Here is a 24,744-nt window from a genome sequence, read left to right on the forward strand (position 1 = left end):
AGCCTGGGATGAAGGGAGCAGGTCCAGTCTTCCTTCTCAGAGATGAGGGCAGGCCTCAAGCAGTATGGCAGCCCTTTGGGGGACCAAGGCAGACTTCAAGCAACAGGGCAGTTCTCTTGTAACAACAGGACAGTCCCTTTATAGCAGCAGGACAGTCCTCTGGGGAACATGGCAGTCCTTCTTTAAATCCCACAGGTCCAGGAGTTTACTGAAGAGTGGCTCTGGGGGTCCAATATTTATATATTTGGTGCCAGCATTTGATGTGGTGAGATTCCCTGCACAACCCCACATCTGGTTCTGAAAAGTTCTTCCCTACCTCTGTCAAGGCTACAAGAAGGCTGGTGTGACAAAAGACTAGTGTCACACTCCTTTGTATGTGATGGAGGGAAAGCCCTTTGAAATGTATCTGAGACTGGGTACAGCTCCGCTCCCAACAATCCTGGCAGAATGGCCCATTCTGTCCACACCTAATCACCTTTGTATCATTGTCTGGAAGGAATACACAAACACCAACATCAGAACATTTTAAATCATGTGACCCAGGATAATGGCAGAAGGCACAAATAGTTAGGACAAGAAAATGCAAACTTTCTAAAAGTGGAAGTTTTAGAATTGTGACTTTGAATCTGACGTTAACATTAAAATGGACTTTAAATTACAATTCATTTTTCATCGGAGTGCAAACAACATTTCTATCTACTCCCAATCAAAAGTTATCACTTATTAAACGTAATAAAGTATCCCCATGTTAGTCAATGGGAGGGATAGGCCTTACAGTAAAAACAACTTTAAGAGTTTTTCCTTACCAACACATGTAAAACTTAAACACTCATGTTCTACTTTTTAAATGCAAAGCACTCTGCCCTATTAGCCTTTAGGCCCTACCTTACGGGTGCCTTATAAGTATTAAAAATGAATGTTTAGTCCTAACAAAAAAAATATTTTGGTAGGTTGAAATGACAGTTTAAAACTGCACTACTGGCCACAGTGGCTTGCCTGAGTCAAAAAGTATTTTAAAAGGCTACTTTATTGAGTGGCACAATGAGTGCTGCAGGCCCACCAGCAGCATTTAATTTACTGGACCTGTGTACAGGTAGTACCCTTTACTAGGGACTTATAAGTAAAGTAAATGTGCCAATTAGGTATAAGGCAGTTGTACAATGTTTTAGAGAGAGAACACAAGCACTTTACCACTGGTTAGCAGAGAGAAAAAAGGTGCATACAGCCCTAATGCCAACAAAACTGGTTCAGCAATAGAAGGCAAAAGTCTGGGGGAGACTCTGCAAAAGGACCAGGTCCAACATGGCCCCTGTCCAGCCAAACATTAGGGTAGACTAATCAATACCTCAATAGACGTACCTGCTTAGGTGATAAAATGTGGACAATGGCCCTCTTCTTTCAGAGGCACTTGTCAGTTCTGTGCCCATCCAAGCCTAACTATCCCCCTGACATTATCCTCTGGGTCACTACTGCGTCCATGGGGAATACTTCTCCTCATCTGTGAACCCCAGCTGTGAAGCTCCTGAACATTATATGCTCACAGATGCATGCCAGTAGGCAGACAGTACTACCATGGCCAACTAGGTGATGTGGCCAATTCCATCCCCTTGAGTCAGACGGCTGCCCCCAAAACCAAGGAAAACTCTGCCCAGAAGGACATTAAGCATCAGGGGCTACTGTCAGTGTCAAGAGCCAGGCCCCATAGGCCATCCAGTGCCATGTAGAGACTCCAAGCGGGGGCCTTTGATAGACCTCACTTCCAGCCTTGCCTGGCAATTAGTTCTTTACTTACTCCTAAAGTTTCCCTCACCTCTTAGTTTATTTATTGGAGGGCGGTGGGGGGAGAAACAGCCCCGGTGTTAGGCTCCCTACTTCCACACCACACAAGTGAGGACCCCCACCCTTGGGGGTCACACGCCTTCCAACTAAAGGAGACTAGGGCATGTTCTACCCTCTGCTCTGGGGAACTATTTCCCCTCCAGGGCCACCTTGGCCACCATTGTAGAGTGTCCATCAGTAAGTGATTTCATAGGACAGAGTCCCCCTGCTTTTGTCCTAACTGAGAGAAATAAAAGCAGCAGGGTTGGAAATGGGGTGCCCCTATGCCACTGCCCACAAGAACCCCTCCTTCCTGTTTCTCAGGAGTGGCATGTGAACCTGCTTACTCTGGGTCACCATAGATCTCCCCCTCACTTCGCTGGGGGGACCCAAACCACCCTTCTTGAAGTCACTCCCAGGTACCTTCTTGTTGGACCCTGTGGTGAGCCCGAGGTCTGCTTTCTTTGCAAGCTCAGAGTGGACAGTGAGCTTAGAATCAGCAAGTTGTTGGTGCAGCTCTGCAAAACAATGACTCAGCATGTGCTCTCCAAGAATAAGATTGAACAACTCATCATAATTACCAACATTGCTGCCTTTCACCCAACCCTCCTGTGCCTTCTTGGCGCAATCCATGAAATCCACCCATGTCTGGCCTAAAAGCTTCTGGCTGTCCCTAAACATCTGGGGTGGGGGATACTTTAGGCTTTCACCCTTCCCTAGGGGCAGTCGTGAATCTCTCCCTTCATTGGGAATGTAACTCCATAGACTGGCTCCCCAATCCTCCTCCGGGACCCTCTGCATTTCACAGGAATCTTCATAAGCCTCAAATCACTTGTTAATGTTATCCCCCACAGCAAAGTTAGGCACTAGATTCTTGGGGATGTGGACTCTCCTATCTCCACTGAAAACTGGATTACCACTGCCACTATTGCTGGCGGACCCTTAGTGATTTCTTACTTTCAGGTCCAGCTCCATCAGACTAATTTCATGAGCCAGCAGAAGTTTATTTTCTTCCACATCCTTGTCAGCCTCATATTTTCATTCCTATAGAGCTCACTGGGCAGTTGCCTCCTCTGAAGCCCTCTTGGCAACAGCAGTTTCTGCAGCCCTCTTTACAGCAGGCCCCCTCTTTGGCTGCTATCATTTTTAGCTTGGCCAGCTGCAGTTGAAACTCTCTTCTAGCTCTCCTGCCCTCCACTTCCTCAGGGGACAGGTTGTGGGAACAGATTCTGCTGCCTTCTCTGGATCTTGCAGGGGACCCCTCTCCAGTGGCCCTCCTCTCTCTTCTGGGATCATGATCAGGAGGTTTTCTCCTTCCTCCTCCTCACTCCCCTTCTGGTCCTCCATTTCCTCCTCCTCCTCCTGATCTGTGGGTTGTAATTGGTGAGCCTCCTTCCAGGCCCTCATGGCCTTCTGGAGCTCCTGGTTTGAGAAGGCCCCTCTCCCTGCAGAATCCCTTGATCTCAGCCACACTGTAGCTCTCCAATTTTGTGAGAAAAACTCCATGCTTGCAGGCAGAGTCACAGTAGCACAAAGTAAGGAGCAATGAGAAGTGAATTTGGAAAAAGCAACAGACGCCAATCAAGGAAAGCTTGAAAAGCAATCAAATCTGATGCTGGATTATTTAAAAGGGGTTTTAGTGTTTTCTGTTTCTTATATATTTTATTGACTTTAAGTAATTGAGGAAGGGCAAATTTATAATGCATCATACAAAGGTAACTCCATTTACTGTCTGGTCTAGCAAAATGTTTTCCAAGTATATCGAAATAGAATCAAAATATACATCTATCAAACTCCCCTGCTCTTTCATTGTGCCATTGTAACCCCTACACCCTTTTTCATTCTGGCAGGACCAGAATAATCAAATTGTACATAAATAGATCATTTAAAATCTACACCCACTTCCCACTTGAACCTAAAACTAGAAAGCTCAAGGACAATACCAATACATTTTCCTTATAGTGGGTCTGTGCCACACAGTACAAACCCAATTTGAAATCCACACCCAATTAAATAAGCCTGCTATTAAAGTAACAGAGTGATAAGTCATTTATGTACTACATTCTGCCCCTTGCCTAAGTCTTCACATTTTCTGGCTACATTCATATGCCTAAAGTGGCTGTGCTTATACAGTGCAAATCCTATACTCGCTTTAGTGGGGCCATTATTTAAGTGATGATACTTGAATATATTGAACTGACCCACTATCCCACATTTTCCATTCTCTAAAGTATGAAGCAAGTCGTTTGTGCCTGGCATGATAGCAGGCTTCTCACTGGCTAGCTTTCTACATTTGTGTAACCCACACGTCTACTCCAGGGTTCCAGAAGAGTTCCAATAAGTGATAGTCAGAGATCGAGCTAGTAGCACACAAAAAATATAAAGTGGCTTGGTCTTTGCTGTTCTGGCTTTTCCAAGTCAGATAGGCAGAGGAAGGCCACTTTAGGGGAGGGTGGCATAGCCCTATCTGTTGTAATACCAACTACCTGAAATACTCCCCTCCAACATGCCTCTAAGGTGCTACAAGACGAGAACATATGCAGCCAATACCCTTTCCAGTTTGCATTAGGGTCCCTTTCTGGCAGTGGCAAGAAACATCTTGTTCAAAATCTGCAGTGTAAGATGCAGCATCCAACCACTGAAAAATACAAATATCTTTCCCATTGTGCTTCACCTAACTGTATCACAAAAAAGCCAGTAGATTTCCCATTGTGCTTCACCTAACTGTATCTCAATATACTGTAACCATTCCAATCTCATCTTTTCCAAAATTGGCTCCACATTCGGTTTCAGCTCCTTATACCAATAGCTCAGGGTTAGGTTATCTTCTTTAAGCACCTTCCTTATAAAGTTCCTGGAAAACATCCATATCTGCCCCCACCAAGTCTCAGAGAATGGCACATATTTGGGCATACATACAAAAGTGAGAGCGATGAAGAATGTTTTTTTTTTTGCTAAAAATATTTTTGGGTGATTTTATGGTAACCCCCTCGTAAAAATCTATTTTTGTAATAAATAAATCTGCCCTTTTACTTATTTTGCTTTCAGTCAGACTAGGCGACAGATGCCAGCAGTACTGCAAAGATGTCTCAGTGTTAACCACAGGAATTTTGTATTTAGTAAAGCACTATTGTCTCATGGTCGAAAAGAGATTCAGGGCCTCATTACGACCCTGGCGGCCGGTGGTAAGCTGGCGGTAATACCGCCAACAGGCTGGCGGTGTTCCGCCAGCTATTATGACTGTGGCGCAATAGCCACGGCCATACCGCCGGCCCCTCCACTATACCGCCAGGCGGCCCCAGGGCAGCGGTGCAAGCACCGCTACCCCGGGGATTATGAGTCCCTGACCGCCAGCCTGGCCATGGCGGTAAACACCGCCATGGAAAGGCTGGCTGTAAGGGGGACTTGGGGTGCCCCTGCACTGCCCGCGCACTTGGCATGGGCAGTGCAGGGGCCCTCAGGCACAGCCCCATCGCGCATTTCACTGCCCGAATTTCGGGCAGTGAAATGCACGACGGGTGCTACTGCACCCACTGCACATCAGCATTGCCGCTGGCTCTATTACGAGCCGGCAGCAATGCTGATGTGACTTTTCCGCTGGCCCAGTTGAAAAGTCCAAATAGGGATCCAGAAATACCGCCAGCACTGGCAGTATACTGGCGCCCGCAGCTTCGGCAGTCTTCTGTGAGGACCACTGAAGTTGTAATGAGGGCCTCAATATCTTATACTTTACTTTCCTGTGAGATTTTAAGTTTTTAATGCACTAAGAGAGATCTCTACATTGACATTTTTTAACATGAGTTGAAAATGTAATTATAGAAATTTGAAATCTGATTGGAAAAACGGCAAACCTGAACAATAAAAGATGCTATATAATATTGCCGAAAGTCAAGGAGCTCAATCAACCCGCACTCTTGTTCATTGTAAGACCTTACACTTAACGCAGGATGTTTCTGATTCCATATGAAATATGATATAGCCCACTGTAATTTAACAAAACAGGAGGCCTCTAACTTACAAAAAAATGACTTAAAAGAGGAACAGAATCAAGGGTGAAGCTGACATTTTAATGGTGTGTGGCCTATGATAAAAAGAGGCAAGTCTTTCAATTTTTCCAGAAGGTTTAAGACCTTTCTTATTACGAGATTGAAATTAAAATTATTATGAAACAGCTCCCCCGGCTCCTCTGAATAATAAATCCCCAAATACCTTTTTGGGCCTACCCTACGCTATAATTTGCTTTCAAAACTAGCAGAAGGGGTTTGAGGGAGGCATTAAACAATAAGCACTGTATTAGCTTTATTCACCTTATAGCCCAAAAAGGGATTCAATTTACTGCAAGGCCCTAGAAATTAGAAATAAAGAAATATCGTCCATGTACAGTTTTATTTTAGATACAGAGGAGTACAGGGGTGATATGATATTTTTATTCTGATGAATATTCTGTGCTAAGGGTTCAATAATGAGGGCAAATAGAAATGGTAGAAGGGGGCATCCCTGTTGCATGCCATGATAAAATAAATATCTGCCCTACCAGTGAATTATTAATAACTAACTGTGCAGTGGCCCTTTGGTATAATGTACACATTGAACAGGTAAGCTTGGGTGGGAACTGAAATTTAGCCAAGATTCGGAAAAAGAACCTCCAGTTTACAAGATTGAAAGTCTTCTCGGCATCGATTCAAACAATGGTCGATAATCGTTGGGATTTCATCAGCTGTTACTAAATCGATGAACTCAATCATGAAATGCACATTAAAATATAAATTCTGCCCGCTAATAAAACTTTTCGGACCCCCTGCTATAGCAACCCTATTAACCTGGTTGGCTAAGATGTTAGTGTATATTTTGTAATCGTCGTTTAAGAGGTTATGAGGTTGTAAGATTTTGATCCGTTAATCAAAACTCCTCTACAAAATGTATCCAGGACGCGTGCACTGCACAATAAATGATTAAATAAAGTAGCCATAGGTCCAGTTAGAGATGGGGCAAAGGTTTTGTACAACGCTAAACCAAGGCCATTCTGGGAGTGTTGCCATTGGGAATCTGTCTTATTACTTCCTGTATCTCCCTCTCAGAGATTGGATTAGAAAGAGTAGATGCAGCTTCGGGTGTCAAAGCGGGTAGATCCAAATTATCAAGGTACTCATCAATTTGCGGCTCCAACCCTGTGCCCCCTGTTCGATCATCTAAATACAGATTGATATAGTAATCAAGAAAGACTTCTTTAATTTTATCCATTTCTTCCATATATTGATTAGTCCGAAAGTTTCAGGCTCGAGTAATTGAATTATGATTAACCCACTTTCTAGCCCACCAAGCAAGGAACGGGGTTATAGACTTCTCTTCATAGACTTTTTGCTGAAATGTCTGATACTTAATCAGTTCCCTTTGGAGATAGAAATCTCTGATCTTTTCCTTCCTGTCAACTAAAATGTCTGAGCTATCCAAACTGTCTACACCAAGGGCTTGAAAAATCTGTACCCCATTCTGTAGAAGACAAATTCTCTCCCTCTCTTTCTTCACTTTTAAAGGCTTTTATAGAAATTAGGATTCCCCTAATGGTGCATTTAGAGACCTCACAGACAACAAGCACATTGGCTGTGGGTTCATTAGTAGTATCACTCACAGTTTCTAAAGTATCTTCTTCCAAAATAATAGTCTTATCCATAACCCACCTATGGATCTTAATCAGTGAGGGGAAAGCACAGTTTAGGACAACGACCCAATGGTCCAGAAGACCACTAGGATACTGTGAGATCACAGTAACAGAGAGGGAGGGGGTCATAAGAGAAGATAATCCTTGATGCAGAGGGAAAGCATTTAGAATAGCAGTTGTAGGAATTAGTTGTTTTATTTTTCCATCTCCAAATATCACATGCACCTACGCAGAGGCAAATATCTTTAAAAACATTTTCAGTATGCATCTTCCATTGTGTTTGCTCTAAATTAGATGAGTCCATACTAACATTTGGGACAAAATTAAAGTCCCTGCCTATAATTGCCTCCCCCTGCAAAGAGCTTAACTCCCACCCAGGCTTTTGAAGCTTACTCGGATCACTGCTTACAGGGTCATAATAAGAAGTAAAATTAACTTTCTGATTTCCAATCCACATGGGAAGTATGGCCGTCCCAGTGCATTTCTTCATCATCAAGGAACGGGTAATATTTTACTTGCAGGTCTTTTTTCTCAGGAATATCGACCCTCTTCTTTAAGTAGTTTTAGCTGTTTAAAAGAAGTAACTACATTGCCTAAGGGATTTTACTCTACTATTCTCCTTGCTCCTCATCCAGTGCATCTCCTGTAATGCTGTTATACTATGGTTAAACTACTTACACCAGGCATAAATCACCTCCAATTGTAATCTATTGTTAATCCCATTAACATTAAAACTAAAAACCGTCATCCCATCCAGGTTGAAAATCAGGGTGTCTATGTTGATGGCCTTAGGAATTCCCAATATTTGGAGGCTTCTCATCCGTCTTTAGCCTGACCTGTATCTTTTTTGTTTCCCTATTCTCAAAAGAGGTACCCGTCCTGCACTCTTCTGCTTTCCTTCCCATGCCCTAACCCCCCACACCTCAGTGCCCTCACCCTTTTTCTTGGGTCCTAAAATTTTGAAATTACACCAGAATAGGTTGAGTCTTTGTCCTGCCCTTAGGTGGTACTCCAGAGCCCTATGAGCCGTAGCAATGGAGACACCCTCCTGAGGTTCTTTAAGCACAATCATGGAGATCAGTTTGGAAGCCAGCATTTCAGAATCTCTCGCCCATCTTTCAGGATCCCCCACCAGGTTCAAATTGGACCTCCGGGATCGATTTTCAAGATCCTCAATAATAATAATCCAACAAATTCAGACTGGTTGATAGTTGTCCCTTCCAAATCAGACACCCAGTGTTCTCTTTCAGTATAACAGGCATTCAAATTCAGCAATTTGTCTTCTATTGGTTCTAGTTTGCTTGCCATCACCACTTGGGCGTTTTGTATTTTTTTGCGAGTCTGTAAGTTGGAGCTAAAACATTGAGAATATTTAATTCCCCCTCTGCTGCTGCAAGAAATCGGGTTTTTGGTTGAGGGGGATGGAAGCCCCACTTGTGCAACAACCACAGTCCTTGTCAAGGTGAACCACACAAGTTACTAAATTAACCTGTGCTTAACCGTTTGATAGCTTGGCATAAACGCAGTCAGGCTTAACTTACAGGCTAACTGTAAAGTATTTATGCAGCACACAAATAAAGTGAAATCACAGCACAAGAAAAATCCCAAACAAATTTAGAAATATAGAGTACATTTTAATAAACAAAAAGATACCAGAATGGCAAAATTCCAATCGGTAGAACTAGAGAGATTCAGTTTCAAAGATTTAGGTAGATATAGCACTTAAAAGCACAAAGTGCCACTCGTGGTCATTTGACCGTGCCAGACCGGGGGAAAGTCAGAAGTTCAGGCCGACGGTAATGGAGTGCAGACAGGATACAGCAACCATATTAGTCCCACTGAAAAAGGCTCCTTCTCAAAGTCTGGCTCAAAAAATTACATTTGCGGTAGAGGATGCCATGAGGAGGATGGGGAGTGGTGCAGATGGTTGTCACTGTAGCATGAAGATCCAGTCAAACGTTGCAGATGGTCAATGCTGGCACCGTGGGCTGCCTTTGCTGTAGTGCATAGTGTGGATCTTGCATTGCTTGTCGTCGCTGTAGCACAGAGAGTCGGGTTCACTAGAGCTTTGTGTTGGCGGTTGTCATGGGTGGCAGAGTCTGGGTGGGAATGGGCCAGTTCGCAGTCGTGACAAGCCGATAATATCAAGATTTCATCTTTCTTTACAGCAGGAGGTCAACTGTTGCCAGCCAAACATCCAGGCCCTGGGGAGGCGCGTCTCGGGGATCAGAAAGTGACTCCAGCAGGGCTCAGGCAGGTTGAGGCAGATCCAGTGCGGAGAGGCCTCTGGAGCTTGTGTCCCTGTAGCTCACACAGGTGGCAGCCATCTAACCCTTGGAGTCACTCGGGTAGCCTAGGAAGAAGGGAGCAAATGTGGGTGGGTTCAAGGAAATCCTCGAACAGCATGGTAGTCCTCTGGTAGCAGCAGGGCAGTCCTCTGGGGAACAAAGCAAGCCTCAAGCAGCAGCCTTCTGGGGAAAAAGGCATTCCTTTAGGGTCTACTTCAGATGTGACTTATATAGCGAGCTACACCGGTCATTACTGTTTATAAATGGTTTGTTCCATTTATAAGTGAGGCCACTTTTATCTTTTCACTCCCGGAGAAAGCTCTCAGACGTGACATTCTACATTTCTCTACATTGATGTCCATCATGTTTAACATCTACGTCCAGCCTCTGACCAGACTTACTGAGTCTATTAGTAAGCTTTTTATGTATGCCTAGGACACCCAGATTGTATTCAATCTAGATAAAATTAGATGATATCCAGTAGCCATGTTTCATAGCTGCACAGTAGCGATCAGTGGTTAAATGCCTGACATTTGGCTAAAGTAACATTTTGACAAAGCAAGAAATGTTGTTGGTGGAAGACGGGGCACTGTCTTGCTCAAACAATTTATGATCTAGGGAATTAGAGAATGTACCCATCCCTGTGGACCTGGTGCATGAACTCGAAATTAAATTTGAAAAACACCTTTTAATGATTCCTTCCATTTCACCCGTGTTTAATCATCTTGGAGTGTTCAGTAAAATTCTTGCACCCAGTTCTATTAATTTGCTGCCTAGGGTGTGAAATGGTCTGGGAAGTATTGCCAAGCTTACCAGTGCTGCCAGATCAATTGGACTTGTAGTCCAACACAAGCATATTCTGTAAGTAATGCTGTGAATTCTGACTGCAAGTAGGAAGACTTGGCAGCGCTGACTGTGTGAAGTGTGAGAGAAATGCTGCTCAGCGCTGAATGTGGAATTTGACCAACAGAAACAAAGAGAGAATCTCCTTCGTCAGAACCAGCTGCTGCTTTTCTACTCAGCAAGCACTTTGCAAAGCAGAGTATTGGGCTTTGGAGGATCCGCAACAGGCAAGCTGCAGTTATGCCCTTGAAGTAAACATGGAGTTACCTCTCAAAGATCATCTGGAGAGTATTTCGTTCCTTTAATTGCAGCACATAGCCTAAACCCCCAGTTATGGATATGTAAAATAACTTGCTCTTTCATAGCTCACCCCACCTGAGAGGTAAGAACCTTGAATTTCGAGGTGTACTCAGCAAATTAGGCTGACACTTTGGTAAGGACAGAAGATCACTTATATTATTGACTGAGATACTAAGGTGTTTGTATACTAAAGCACATGCTTACAGTGTAGACCAAGATGGGAAAATATTAGTCTGTTCGAAAAGTGAATCAGCACATACTTAGATACTTTCGACCAAATCTCTCTGTTTTTACCATGACTGAACAACCATCTGGGTAACGAACAACTTTCAAATATTAGTACAGTTATGGATAGGTACAGGTTTGATGTGTTGTGAACAGATATGTGAGAGACCTATATTAAAAAGAATGTCCTTCGAATGCTTTCTGAATGCATACTTAATAGAAAAGGTGTACATATGCACGACAAACATTTTTGGAGAAAATGTTAGTGACCGCATGTCTCAACATGTTTCAAATTCTGCAATGAGTAGAAGACGGCAGCGATGAATGTTTCAGACACTGAATAGAGCTGGCAGACAATGTCAGTAGGGAATGAGACCCCTGGAATAATGGTACTGCAGTCTTAATTCCTTTAGATGTAATGGTAGAATAATTTTAAACCCTACATGTTTAATACCACACTGCAAATGGAAGGTTATAAATGGGGCAATAGAGCTGTTGATAGGTGGCGAAGATGTCGGATGGTCACAAAGAAAATGAACAGTCGAGGTCTGGAAACATTTCTATTTCTGAGTGTTTTTTTATGGAAGAATGCAATGAGTGTATCTTAATGTCAGTGTTTCCATTGTTAAAGAGAAGAATATTGTGGAATTACTTCAAGTTGCTCACGAAACCGAACATATATCAAATTGTCATATTTTCAAGCAATTTGAAATATAGGTGTTTATTTTCTGAATTTCCTCTTCCTTAGTACTATCGCTACATTTCCAGTGGGCAAGATGGCAACATGTCTGTTGGAGATTACCTAGTGGTGTATTCTGTTGAGTAGGGTTATTCTTAAGGTTTCAGAAAGAACTGTTTTTAACATTGTATCTCATTATTGGGTAGTGCCGAAGAAAATGTGTGATACCCTGGATTGATGCAGTGACTTGGGTGTGTTGTAAGGTCCATGCAACGTGTTTGACAGAAGCACTCTAGCTAATGGGGTTGTGACATTTTTGAGACCCTGATTCATTCATGACTCATACTTCTAAGATCGTGTGTTTTAAAGTATTGTTTTCTTTTTAATAACAGCAAGCAGTGTACCATTGGAATGGTGCTACACCTTTGGAGTGATACCAAGATACATCTTGATGGAGATGGGTATGGATCAAAATAGAAACAAAGTAATCGTTTTCTGTTTTCATGTTAAATAATTGTATTGACTTGTTCTGCAGCTAGTCATCCAGAATGGGTGACTGGTGAGAAGCCATTCAACCTGCTCCCACTTTGGAATTACATTTGCTCAATGCTTTTATTCTGACTCGTGGGAGAGATTGGTATGGAGCCATTTGAATGGTTTCAGTCTGAACCTTGAGTCTCATCCATCTTCCCTTCTAGATTACGCTCTGTTATCCCTTTCTTCTTCATACCCTTGGGTGCATACATCTTTTGAACCTGCTTTAGTATCGCTATTCAGCACACTAAACTCTTCTAAGAGTTAGTGTATGATGCTAACTTTGTGCTTCTGCTTAGACATGACACTTTCCATATGCTAAATTGAACACGTTTGGAATACACCAGTTTCGTCCTTCAACGCTGTGTCCTTTACTAGTTTTTTAATTCTCATGCTGTGATAAATTGGAAAATTAAATAATTGCTACAGAGATTGACAATGAGTTTTTCACCCCCTTCTGCTAGTATTAGGTGTAGCTTTAACAGCATCTCACAGAGAAAGTCAGCATAAACAGAGACGTCAACTTTATTAACCAGTCCCCTCTTTCTACACACTGGGACTTAAACATCTATGTTTAAAATGGGAAAAGCCAAACTACATGTTCCACTATCCAGGATACTGTTCACTAAAAATATAAATCTAGCAGTAGGAACATAGGATGCATGGCCATTTATCAGGTCTGTTAAACCTTTGTGCTTGATACAAAGATTTTGAAGTCAGAGTGCGGAGGATGCTGACTAGCAACAAGATAGTTATTAAAGGAAGCAAAGTACTCTTTTAGACAGTTATTTACTACATTAATCTGTTCCTAGACCCTAAAATCTCTTCACATAAATTTCATCACTGAGGTCAACAAAATCATGTGCCACACTGACAACACAAATCATACATCTGCACTACCTTCCATCACTCCCTAGATGATTTCCTTCAAATGCTGTCACACAGCGAGCCACAGCTTATATTGTCTGAAAGCCAGCTCCTCTCACCCAAGGAACAGTCCAGCCTGGTTTCTTGACACAATGAGTCTCGGTAGAAACCAACTCTGGACCCATATGATTTCACCAACTTCCATCTGATGACAACCTACCCTTCATAGGAAATATCATCTAAAAAGCACCCTCCTCCCAAGTTACTACAACAGATCATCTAATGCATTTGTTTATAGGACTACCTATCAGAGTTCACATAAACTTGTCACCTGTTTGTAAACAATCAAAATCTCTTCCGTGTTCAGAGCCCCTTTGCTTCCCAGCTTGGTTTGTGTTATACTATAACATACATATATAATGCTGGAATTACCCCATGTTAGTGATCAGCAGTAATACATTTCAGACACAAAACACCTGGCAGCAACCATTTTGTCAGCCAGTGAACCCAGCTCCTGAACATGTCCTTACTAGCTCCTGGTTAACAGATGTATTGGAATTTAAGTGAGGCAACCACGTACTTTATACTTTTGCTGCATTATGATGTTGAGATGTTTTGGTCTTTCCCCTGGATGAGGCTTCGAAATAACCTGGGTAGCTCATCTCTGGATACAGTTGCCCATGCTTGGTTTTCTTTCTGTTAAAAGGTCACTTGAAAAAACACTGATAAACAGGAATAAACATACTCTGGCATATCTACAATGTTACACTCAGAAAGACGAGTCCGCTCTACTACTGCTTCAACATTTATGAAGCAGTTTTCCCAAAAAGGAACTTCACAAGATAATCATTGAATTCCTGATCTGAGATTGCTCATACAACACACCCAGCCACACACAAGAGCTATATAACTTCTCTGCTGACCATTGTATCCTCAAAACCAAACACTTGTAACCTATTATGAAGCTCAAACCGAGGTGGACCCTCAGCTCACATGGCATCAACCTCTTAACGCACTCCATATCTATTAATGCCTCTCACAAAAGCCTATGGCACATCATGACACTTGGGTGACCCCTGTGAGGCCCATTCAAGCACATCCTCATCAACAGTGCCGCAGCCATCACAGCCAAAGCCATTGTCTATACCTTATCAGAGAGTGGCCTATTTCCATTAACATTCAAAACTGGTTATATCAAATCTATTCCAAAACGAAACGAAAATGGGCACTGACAAAATACTTTCTTTTAACTTTTGTCCTGTCCTTGTCAAACTGATCAAAATTGTTCCATAGACACAATTATCTTCTTACATTGAAGAAAACAGTCTTCTCCCAGACATTCAGATAGGATTCCGTTCAGGTAGGAGCACAGAATCTGCACTGATTGAAACATAAGATGAGATAAAGGCTACAGTGGATTCCACTGGACTAGAAACATTTCTGCAATTCAGTCTTTCTGCCACTTTTGATATGCACCAGCATCATTGTGTGCACCAGACGCGCAGGTCCATAGTATTCCAAGGCACTGTTGTTTCTTATGTTTCTCCTTTACTAACAATCTAAAATCTTCATTTACTTTCCTGCTGCTCTAAGCCTTTTACTATGGCCTGAAACAATACTTCTGAGAAAGAGATTGATCATTGGATAAAAATACATTATCTCAAACCAAACACTTCAAAAACTGAGATATTAGTGTGTGGTAAATGGACCATCACCCACACCTCTACCATCTGAACAAAACAGCTTGGCCCACCTCCTGACCCATCACCCCAAGTAAGGAATACAGGCTTCATAACGGATATGAATCTCTCCCTGTTTCCTCAAGTGGCTCAAGTTACAGTTCAATCCTTTTACATGATTAGATGGCTAAGTCAAATCTTTCCTTAGGATTCCACTAATAAATACCACATCATCATCTATCAAGTATTCTCCTGTTTAGATTATGCCAACCATGTATATCCTGGAGCACTTCCGGTGATTTGGAAGTTATGTAGAACCCAAAACAAAGCTATGGAAGAACTACTGAACCTTAATATCTTTTTGCTGATTTTACCTACCTAAGCTATCTGTGGCTAGGAAATATATCATTCAAAGCAACGTGCAAAGCTGCTTATGACATATAAAGTTGTGGTCCCTGCTTCTTCAAAAAAAAGTGTTCAAAATGGTTAGGACGTTGTCACTGATGATGCTATGTGTAATCCATCAATGATTTAATCAATTATGTAATTTTAGATCGCTTTGGTAATGCCGTCAGTGATGCCTTTTAGATGTGACCAGTGACACCATGTCTGAGGTTATGAGCGGTTCATATTGGTTTGTGTGGCTAAATTTACCTGGACAGTTCAAGTGGTTTTAATAGTCTGGCTTGACAGCATAAGTGTCGCCAGACATTTATGTGAGCATCACTAGACAGGGAGTTTTGGCTCTTCCCACATATTGGTATTTTCATGTCCATGCCCATGACAGAGACGTTCTTACTGTTTAATTCATCACAAAGCCATTCTTTCCTCCCCACTGAAACAGTGTTTAAAGACACAACACAACTCTATATCAGGGATTTAGGGCCACAAAGCATTTGTCATTTTTATTCTCTCTTGAAGCCCTGACAAACAGACACATTGCGGGTAGAAGAAGCTTCAGAGTTTCGTGGCACAGCTGATTAGGACTGTGTCCAGGTCACTTCTTGAAACCTGAAGTCCGATGACACAACAGCTGGGAGAGCTCAGTTAGGGCAGTGGAGCAGATGTGACCTCTTTCGGGATCGGCCAAGCTATGCTGTTTGTCAGATGGTTATTCGAAATGTGAGAAACTAACTAAATACCTCAGCACCAGGCAAACTGAGGCGACCTGATCCCTGCCTATTTGCACAGCTTTGCTTTTGCTACCTGCGCTCAAAAGTCCATCAGTGTATTCGTATGTTGGACAGCAGGCATTGGGTTATTGACATTGAAGTGTAAAACATCTTGACATTTTAACTTCTGCATCGCAGTGTAATGGGGTTGGCCATTCATTTTTCTAACCTGGCCTCTGTGCCGTTCTGTGGTCCCGTTGTAGGGTACCATCCCAGTGGGTGGTAACTATTAAATCCTTTGCTGCAGTGCGAGCAGTCCTCCAAACTGTGATAATTCACAAGGGAGTCTTTCTTCTATATTTATTGACATTGTGAATCTTGTTTATTGGGAGTGCACTGGGACATCAAGATATGAATACCTTCACATTAACACTACAGGTTGTACGTACCCCTCCACCCTCAGTGGGGGATAACATTCTTGACACAACTAAAATGGGCTTTGCCAGACTTATTTCCCAGTGAAGAGGTTGAATCCTATTGATTTAGATTTTCTAGAGCGCTCGATTGCCTCTAAGGATGTCTCAGCGCTAAATCTGCATAGATTTAGATGTCTCCACACCTTAAAGTCAAGCTTGTGTTTCTGAAGCACATCTCCAAAATAAACTTCTGTCTCTCCCAGGCTTTCCCACCAGCTGTCGCGACATAAATGGTTCTTGCAATATCTGTATTGAAGCTCAGAGCATTATAATCAACTCTGTTTCTCGGTTCCTATTCAAGTCAGACTCCTAGCCTAGTAAATGTTTATTTTTGTCTAAACTTCGAAAACAATTATACCAAAAACTAGTTTGCAGTATACCTAAATCTGCACAGGAAACTGAATGTTGCTGTGAGACTTATCGAACCATGTTAATGAAATAAATGCTTCTTAACTTTTAAGGACTGCTAATGAGATGGCAAGGGATTTCTAGTTCCTTTTGGATCTATTTACTGTGTTAAAGTTAAAAACATCTAATTCTGTGGTCATTGAATATTTTAGCGAGGCTGTAAGGAGTTTCTTGTTTAGATTGTAGTTTTCTGATGCAACACAATGATCTATTTTTCATGTTTTTCTTTTCTTTAGCGGGTTTAGCGTCTCCACTGCTGGAAGGACTCACATTTTCAAGCCGGTGTCTGTTCAAGCTATGTGGTACGTATGTGTTATCCCCAGCGTGTCACTAGTTAAAAGCTTTGCCGTTTGGCAGATCTGTCAGCCGCACCACTAAATGTTAGCTTACTGCGTAATGAAAGTTAAACGTTTATTATGCGAGGAGCCTTTTAACTGCCCCTTTGGTGATGTCATACTCGAACATACGAGGCTGTGGGGTGGAATAGTTATGACCCCGCTGTCACACTCGTTCGGAATAATGGTCAGTAGGTTATTTTTACGAGCGCGTGAAAATAATTTATGGAAAGTAAGCCGAGGTCTGTCCTCGCTTTAAATCATTTCAGAAGCTACATGTGTTTAGACTGATTTGGAAAAGCAGCATGCGGACTATAAAAAATGACAGTTTAAAATAGGCATTTACTGGAAAGTGATTTCAGTTATTTTCCTCTAGAGATGCAAGGCATATTACATCTTAAAGTCTTGTATGTTTTACATAATACCCCAGGGCCATCACTACTTTTCCAGCAATTGTTCCAGTTGAATTGAAGCGGCAGGCGCATGCACAGAGAGTATTGTCTGTGATTGTAGGTCGTAATGTTGCCTTTTTGTTGACAAATTGCATGTACTCATTGGTATTTTTGGAAGTACTGTGGTATAATATACATTTTTAACATCCTTTTGAATTTTATTAAGAAGTTAGGTCGATTCTGAAACACAATTACCTCCTTATCACTTCCTCTTCACAGCTTTTACGTGGAGACCAGCACACCTCTGCCTACCTAAAAACCCAGAATGTAAACTTCCTCTTGTTTTGAGGTTCTCCGGCCTTTTTTCCCTGCTTCACATTGTGCTTCCTGTGATGAGGGTTGCATTTATGCTGCAGGCTAGCACCTCAGCTGCTAGGGTTTTCTTGTGTCTCTTGGTCTCCACTGGGTTTTCTTTTTCTTAGATTTGAAGTTTGTGGTTACTATTCATATATTCCGTTGAGTGTCTTCCTGCCCCTGTACATGGATTTGTGTTGCTTTCTCTGTGCTGGGGGAGTTTGGGTGCTGTGGCCTCACCAGTGTGTCTTTGGATGTCTCGGTTGAGTTTCTGATCTTTAGTAGATTTTTGGCCCCGATTATGTATGTTTGGAAAATTATTTAATTTTGAGCTGTCCCATGTCTTAAACCTATCGGGGATGTGGCTCTTTTTTCATATTGGGACGATTGTCTACTCAGTGGTGCGCTGGCTTGCCAAGTTTCTCTTTGCCAGATTTTTTGTTCTGGGGGACTTCCTACCATCATGGCCATGTTTTGACCTTTTAACAGGTCACTGTGGGGTCCCACCTGTGGGTTTCATGTCCGGCCTCTTTCTTGCTGTCTGCAGGCCTGCACAAGGGCATTATTTTTCTTGGGATTAGGCACTAATACCTCTGTTTGTTATAGGCTCGTTCTCTTGTGCATTATGCCCTTCCTCTGCTGGTTTGGGAGTTTCGACCTTTGGCTCATTGATCTTCCTAGCTGCTTCTCACTTTTTACAGGCCTCCTTCTTTCTCCTATAGTTGTTTGCCTGTGGGTGTGTGGGAAAATGTGCTGCCTTTTTTTTCTTCTTGCTCCTTCAGTACCCCACTCCTTGGGTGCTAGAGATCTTTCGAAAATGGTGTGCAGCTCTGGCCTACCCCTCACATGGTCCTAGCGCCCTTTTTGGGCCACCTCATATTCCTGCAACATGCTGGGTGTGCTTCAATGTGCTATTTTCTGTGGTCCTCTATTCGGCCTCTGCTGGCTCCTTTTGTGTTCTACTGTTCAGGCTGCCTGTTACTTTCTAGCTTAGTGCATGAGATGAGGTTTTTCAATTTGCTTGGTTCTTTCCAGTTAAACCTGTTTGTTATGATTTCTGGCGCTTTCGATCCCTTGTGCTCCTTTTTGGGGTGGGATCTTGGCCTTCCCTGGGCCTGCTTTGCCTGCTGTTGTATGCTTTTTTGTTGTTTCCTTTATTAGGTCTAGCATGCAAGCGCCTTGACCTGTTGAAGATATTGTGGGCTTTTAACCATGCGCATGTCACACCCATCAATTTCACTCATTTGTGGGCTTGCCTTTCAAAAATCATTTGATGTCATTGGTAAATGCTTTACGTTTGTCCCGCCTTGAGGCTGTTTTTGTCACGCTTTGCAAACTGCCCCTGTTGCATGGATTATTGCACGATTGCCGATATACTTCAGCGTGGGAGATCTATTTTTTGTCTCTCCCCTTCGTGTTGCATGGCGGCCATGGCTCTCCCAGTATAAACAGGCATAACTGCGTCAACTCGATCGATGGTATTGAAGTTCTGGTCATATTGTTCACAGTTAACTAATTAGTCATTTCTTGTGGCTCTCCCCCTAAAACACTTGAAATTGGTAAATGCTTTACATAAAACAGAAATCCTCAAAGCGAAAGGGGCTCTCCCAGCACAGCCCAACAGCTAATACTACAATATTCACAGCAATTGGGAAAACGTGATCCATAATGCTTTGCAAGCATTCTTTTTCACAACATCTTTGCCCATAACTCAGCCTGTGGTTGTCCTGGGACAATGGGACCACCACCAAAACGTTCAGCACAACAAGCTTTCTGGTTGGAGTCCCCACACTGCATTAGTGGGGATCCCCCAAAAATAACCCCTTTCCACCATTCAATGTCTTTTAAGCTTTTCATGGCTAGAACTTTTGTTTTACAGCTAGGAGAAGTTTTGTTTTAAAGGCCTTGTTTGTAATATCATTGCAGTAAGCTTGCTAGCCCTAAAAACGCCCTGAAGGGGCTAAGTATATGGTTACATTGTATTATTTTTCCCATTTTTCATGGGGTTATGCCCTTTAGGGGCTAACAATATGGTTACATGACCATGTTTCTTACAAATGATATATTTGTTATGGTGCCCTCTTGGGGCTGTTTTGAGTGTTACAGTCTAATACCAGAAGTTTATTTCTGAAAAAGATTTAAATGATAATTGTATATGTTTTAATAATCTCTCCTTATTACAATTATGACCATAATTCAGGCCATTTTAACATCCTTATTACACTATGACTGTTTGAACACTCTTGATATGTTATGGTGACCCTTCTATTTTATTTCTTCTCTGTGGCTGTCTTGTGTCTTTTTGGGGGGCATTGTGTTAGCCATCCAGCAACTCTGATGGTGGGGTGGTGAAAGTGATATTTTATTGGAATTAGCATGTCATATTTAAATTAGGATGCTTAATGGCAACATTTTCATTTTTTTCTGCGGATAGAGGAAGAAGATAAATGGAAGTGCTTTAGTTATATGCAGGGCCACTGGACTTATTTGGCTGGAAAAGACGAAATTATGAGGCAGAGTTGACCAACTTATGTGGCAAGAAAAATCCACTTATGAATTTACAATGCCAATAGCTCTAACTCAAGCAAATGAGAGGCCTATTGCATTGTAAATGCTTGTTTATGTGGGATCTAGCCACACACATTGCCTTGTGCTCACAGTTGAGACCACGGATGTTTGGTTCATTGCATTTGGTTCTCCAGTGTTTCTGAGCCCACTTGCCTTGTATTTTTGAAATCTTGCTCTTGCCTGGTGCTATGGCATGGGATGGTGCATCTGGGTGTATGGCGTGTATGCATTTCATCTTCTGGGCTAACCTCTTTCAGTGGCATGCTTGATCCTAGCATTTGTGTGCTGTGTCCTTTCCTTGAGGCCTTCTTGAAACTTTTGTGTACCCTGAAATGCTTGTTCTTTTGAGCACAGTCTTCTCTCTTTTTGATGTTGGACTCTTGTTGACTATAGGCTCTTCTTTTGCCGTTCCCTTTCTGTCCCTTTGGTACATTGTTCAGGTCGATCTAATCATGTGCCCTATTTTAGGTGTGGCATAGTGTCTATGGCCATTCCCCTGTAAACTCACGGATGCTGGTGGTTGGATTTGTTTTGGGAGCCTCTGTGTCATGTCTTAGATCTGGGCCTTCTCATTTGGCATTACTGTTCCTGCACCCACCCTACTTGTGGGGTTTCACCACATTCTGTTCCACAGGCTCTCGTTTTTGCTGAGCTAGGGAGTATCTGCTTTTGTGTGGGTATCTTTTGTGCTTTTTCACTGCATTGCTTGCTGTGGGTTAGCGCACCTGTCTTTGGCTTTCTTGGCTGTTTTATTGCCTCTTGAGGGCCTCTACTGGGGCTGGCCCCTAATTTTGGACCCCTGGTCCCCATGGGCGCACTGGTAGTGCTCCCTACCTTTTGGGCATTTGGTGCTTGTTGGCTTTGTGAGTTGGTACTTCCTCCTTTTTTTAATCTTTCTGGCTGGCTATCTTGGTGGGCAGTCAGTGCTGATTGGCATAGCCTCATGATGTAAGGACTGGGACAAGGAACTAATGAGCAGCTTATACTTTGATTACTTACCAATAATCTAATTTCTCTGATTCTTTTTCCTTATTCCTGCTCTTACGACCCTCCCGCCCTTCATGTGGTGCTCCCGGCTTAAATCTGAGCCTGTTGGGCTGCTTTGTTTTGTTAGGTGTAGTCTTCTGTAGGCACTCATGAGGAGGGAGGAGTGATTTTTCGTTTATTTTTGGTAGGTAGTGGGGTGCCTGTCTTCAGGGTGAGGACGCACCACATGATTTGAGGACTGGGACAAGGACTAATGGGATTACTGATAAGTAATCAAAGCAGTGCATGCTATCCACAATGATCTCGCTGGATAACATTCTCAATTCAGTGTTGTGCAAAAGTGCAAATGTTCTATAGTTACATTCTTTTACTTGTTTATTTAATTGCAGTGGCGATTTCTGGTGGGAGCCCCTAACCCATTGCATGTATATACAATTCATAGAGACTTCGAGGGAAGGGCAATAGTGACCTGTCTTGTTATGTTGAGTGCTGAGTTGAGGATGACACCAAGGATGTGTGTGTGGTCTGCAAGGGTGGGGGGGGGCTGCCAAGTGTGGAGGGTCACCAGGCATTGTTCCAGGCTGAGGAGCAGGGTCCCAGGATGAGGATCTTGGTCTTGTCGGAGTTTATCTTGAGGCAGCTCTGCTTCATCCAGGCGGAGACTGCTTCCATCTCATCTTGGAAGTTCTTCTTGGCATTTGTGGGGTTTTCGGTCAGGTAGATGATCAGCTGGGTGTCATCGGCGTAGGAGACGATGTTCAATCTGTAGTTAATAGTGATTAGGATGAGCGGGGCCATGTAGACGTTGAACAGTGTGGGACTCAATGAGGATCCTTGGGGTACTGCACTGCTGATCTCTGTAGTTTCTGACAGGTGTGGCAGGAGTCTGACTCTCTGCATTCTGCCTGTCAGGAAGGAGTGTATCCACCGAAGGGCTGTGCCGCGTATGCCTACTGCATTGGGTCTGGCACATAGGATGCGGTGGGACACTGTCGAAGGCGGCTGATAGGTTCAGTAGGATGAGGGCTGCTGTTTCACCGCAGTTGAGGAGAGAACGGATGTCATCTGTGGCGGCGAGCAGGGCAGTCTCGGTGCTGTGGTTAGTTCTGAATCCTGATTGGGAGATGTCCAGGATGTGGTTGTCCTCGATGTGTTGGTGGAACTGAGCATTGATTGCTTTTTCGGTGACCTTGGCTTTGAAAGACAGCAGCGAAATAGGGTGGTAATTCTTGAGATCCGTGGGGTCGGCCGTGGGTTTCTTCAGGAGCGGGCGGATCTCGGCTTGCTTCCAGTCCTCGGGGAAGGTGGCTGACTCTAGGAAGCAGTTGATGGTCTTGTGTAGCTTGGGTGCGATCAAGGCACTGGCTTTGTTGAAGATGTAGTGGGGGCAAAGATCTGTGGGGACTCCGGAGTGGATGCTGCGCACGACGGAGCAAGTATCGTCTGTTGTGAGGGGGGTCGAGCCATGCAGGAACTGTGGGGGTTCAGTAGATCCGAGTTGGGGCATTGTTGGGGAGTCTTGGGGTCCGAAGCTGTCGTAGATATCCTTAATTTTCCAATGGAAGAAGGCGGCTAGTCTGTTGCAGAGGTCCTGGGATGGAGGGATGTTAGTAGCCTCAGCTTGTGGTTTGGCGAATTTCCTGATGACAGTGAAAAGTTCTTTTGTGTTGTGAGTGGTGGCATTGATACAGTCTTGCAGGGCAGTTTTTCTGGTGGCTCTGATGAGGCCACGGTGGGATCTAGTGTAGGATTTGAAGGCTGCAAGGACCTCCAGGGATTTGCTGTTCCTCCATCTTTTCTCCAGTCTCCTGCTGGTGCGCTTCAATTCCTGGAGTACAGGGGTGAACCAGCTTGCTTTTTTGGGGGTGTTTCCCTGTGGTCGTTTGGAGTGGAGCTAGGGTGTTGGTGCAATTGGCGATCCATTGGCAGAAGTTGCGTGCTGAGGTATTGCCATCTGTTGTGTCAAGAGTGGCGAATTGCTGAGAGTGTTGATGAATTTCTCCTCTGTGGTCTGGTTCCATTTCCTGTGGGGGGGGGAACAGGCGGTGTTGACGTGAGCTGTAGGTGTGGTGATGGAGAAATGGATGCAGTGGTGGTCAGTCCAGTGTAGCGGTGTTGAGTTGTCGATGGTGACATTACTGCTGGCAGAAAAGATGGGGTTGAGTGCATGTTCAGTGATATGTTTTGGTAAGGTGACCAATTGCTTGAGACCGGTTGTGTCAAGGTCGAGTAGCGAGGAGGTTTGGTTGTTGTGGTCGTAGATGTGGAAGTTGAGGTCTCCAAGGCATATGTAGTTGGTGGAGGCAAGTGCGTGAGGGGCTTGGAAGTCGACGATGGAGTCGCTAAAGGCTGGACGGGGTCCGGTTGGTCTGTAGATGAGGGTACCGCGGATAGTGGCCTTCGGGTTGACGTGGAAGTGGAGGTGCTCCATGAGGGGGTGGGGAGTGTTCCTCTGTGTTGATTGATAGGCGGCGGGTGGTCTTGTGGGTGATGGCTAGTCCACCGCCTGGTCTGGAAGGTCAGTCTTTGCCCTATCCTCGACCTTCTGTCCCTCAATCTCTTCCTCTGGAAAGAGAAGTTCAAAATTCTCACTTTGGCTTAGGTCCTATCTGCCCTGGACCCAGGAGACTGGATGGTAGCGTTGGACTTTTAGGACGCTTATTTCCATATTCCCGTCCTACCTGCCCACAGACGTTACTTGCGGTTCGTGGTAGGTCATGAACATTTTCAATTTACTGTGCTCCCCTTTGGCCTTACCAGTGCCCCTCAGGTGTTCACCAAAGTAATGGTGGTGGCCGCAGATCATCTGGGCAGGTTAGGGGTTTCAGTCTTCCCCTACCTCGACGACTGGCTGTTGAAGGCGGGCTCGCCCCAGGCTGTTGTCTCCCATTTCCAGACTACGACGCAAATTCTGCATTCACGGAGGTTCACTATAAACGTGCTGAAGTTACACCTGACTCCCTCTCAGACGCTCCCTGGACACAGTGCAGTTTCAGGCCTACCCTTATGAGCGGCAAGTCCAGGATATTCAGGTTATGATACTTAAGCTTCAGCCTCTATCCTGGATTTCGGTGAGAGTGACTGAGGTTGCTGGGCCTCATGGTCTCCTGCATCCTGCTAGTGACTCATGCCAGATGGCATTTGTGGGCTCTGCAGTGAGCCCTAAAGTTCCAGTGGGCGCAGCGTCAGGGGAATCTCTCCGACATAGTCCAGATCTCAG

At 43.7% G+C, this 24,744-nt stretch overlaps 1 protein-coding gene across 1 annotated transcript in view; it reads left to right on the forward strand.

The window, feature by feature from the left end:
- Positions 1-24,744, forward strand: part of SSH1 (slingshot protein phosphatase 1) — a 339,738-nt gene that overhangs the window by 184,055 nt on the left and 130,939 nt on the right. Inside the window, exons 6-7 of the mRNA XM_069214779.1 lie at positions 12,205-12,273; positions 17,125-17,190. Coding sequence (XP_069070880.1) covers positions 12,205-12,273; positions 17,125-17,190 — 135 coding nt within the window. The remainder of the gene's footprint in view (positions 1-12,204; positions 12,274-17,124; positions 17,191-24,744) is intronic.

Source organism: Pleurodeles waltl, chromosome 11 (genome assembly GCF_031143425.1).
Source record: "Pleurodeles waltl isolate 20211129_DDA chromosome 11, aPleWal1.hap1.20221129, whole genome shotgun sequence".
NCBI classification, from domain to species: Eukaryota; Metazoa; Chordata; class Amphibia; order Caudata; family Salamandridae; genus Pleurodeles; species Pleurodeles waltl.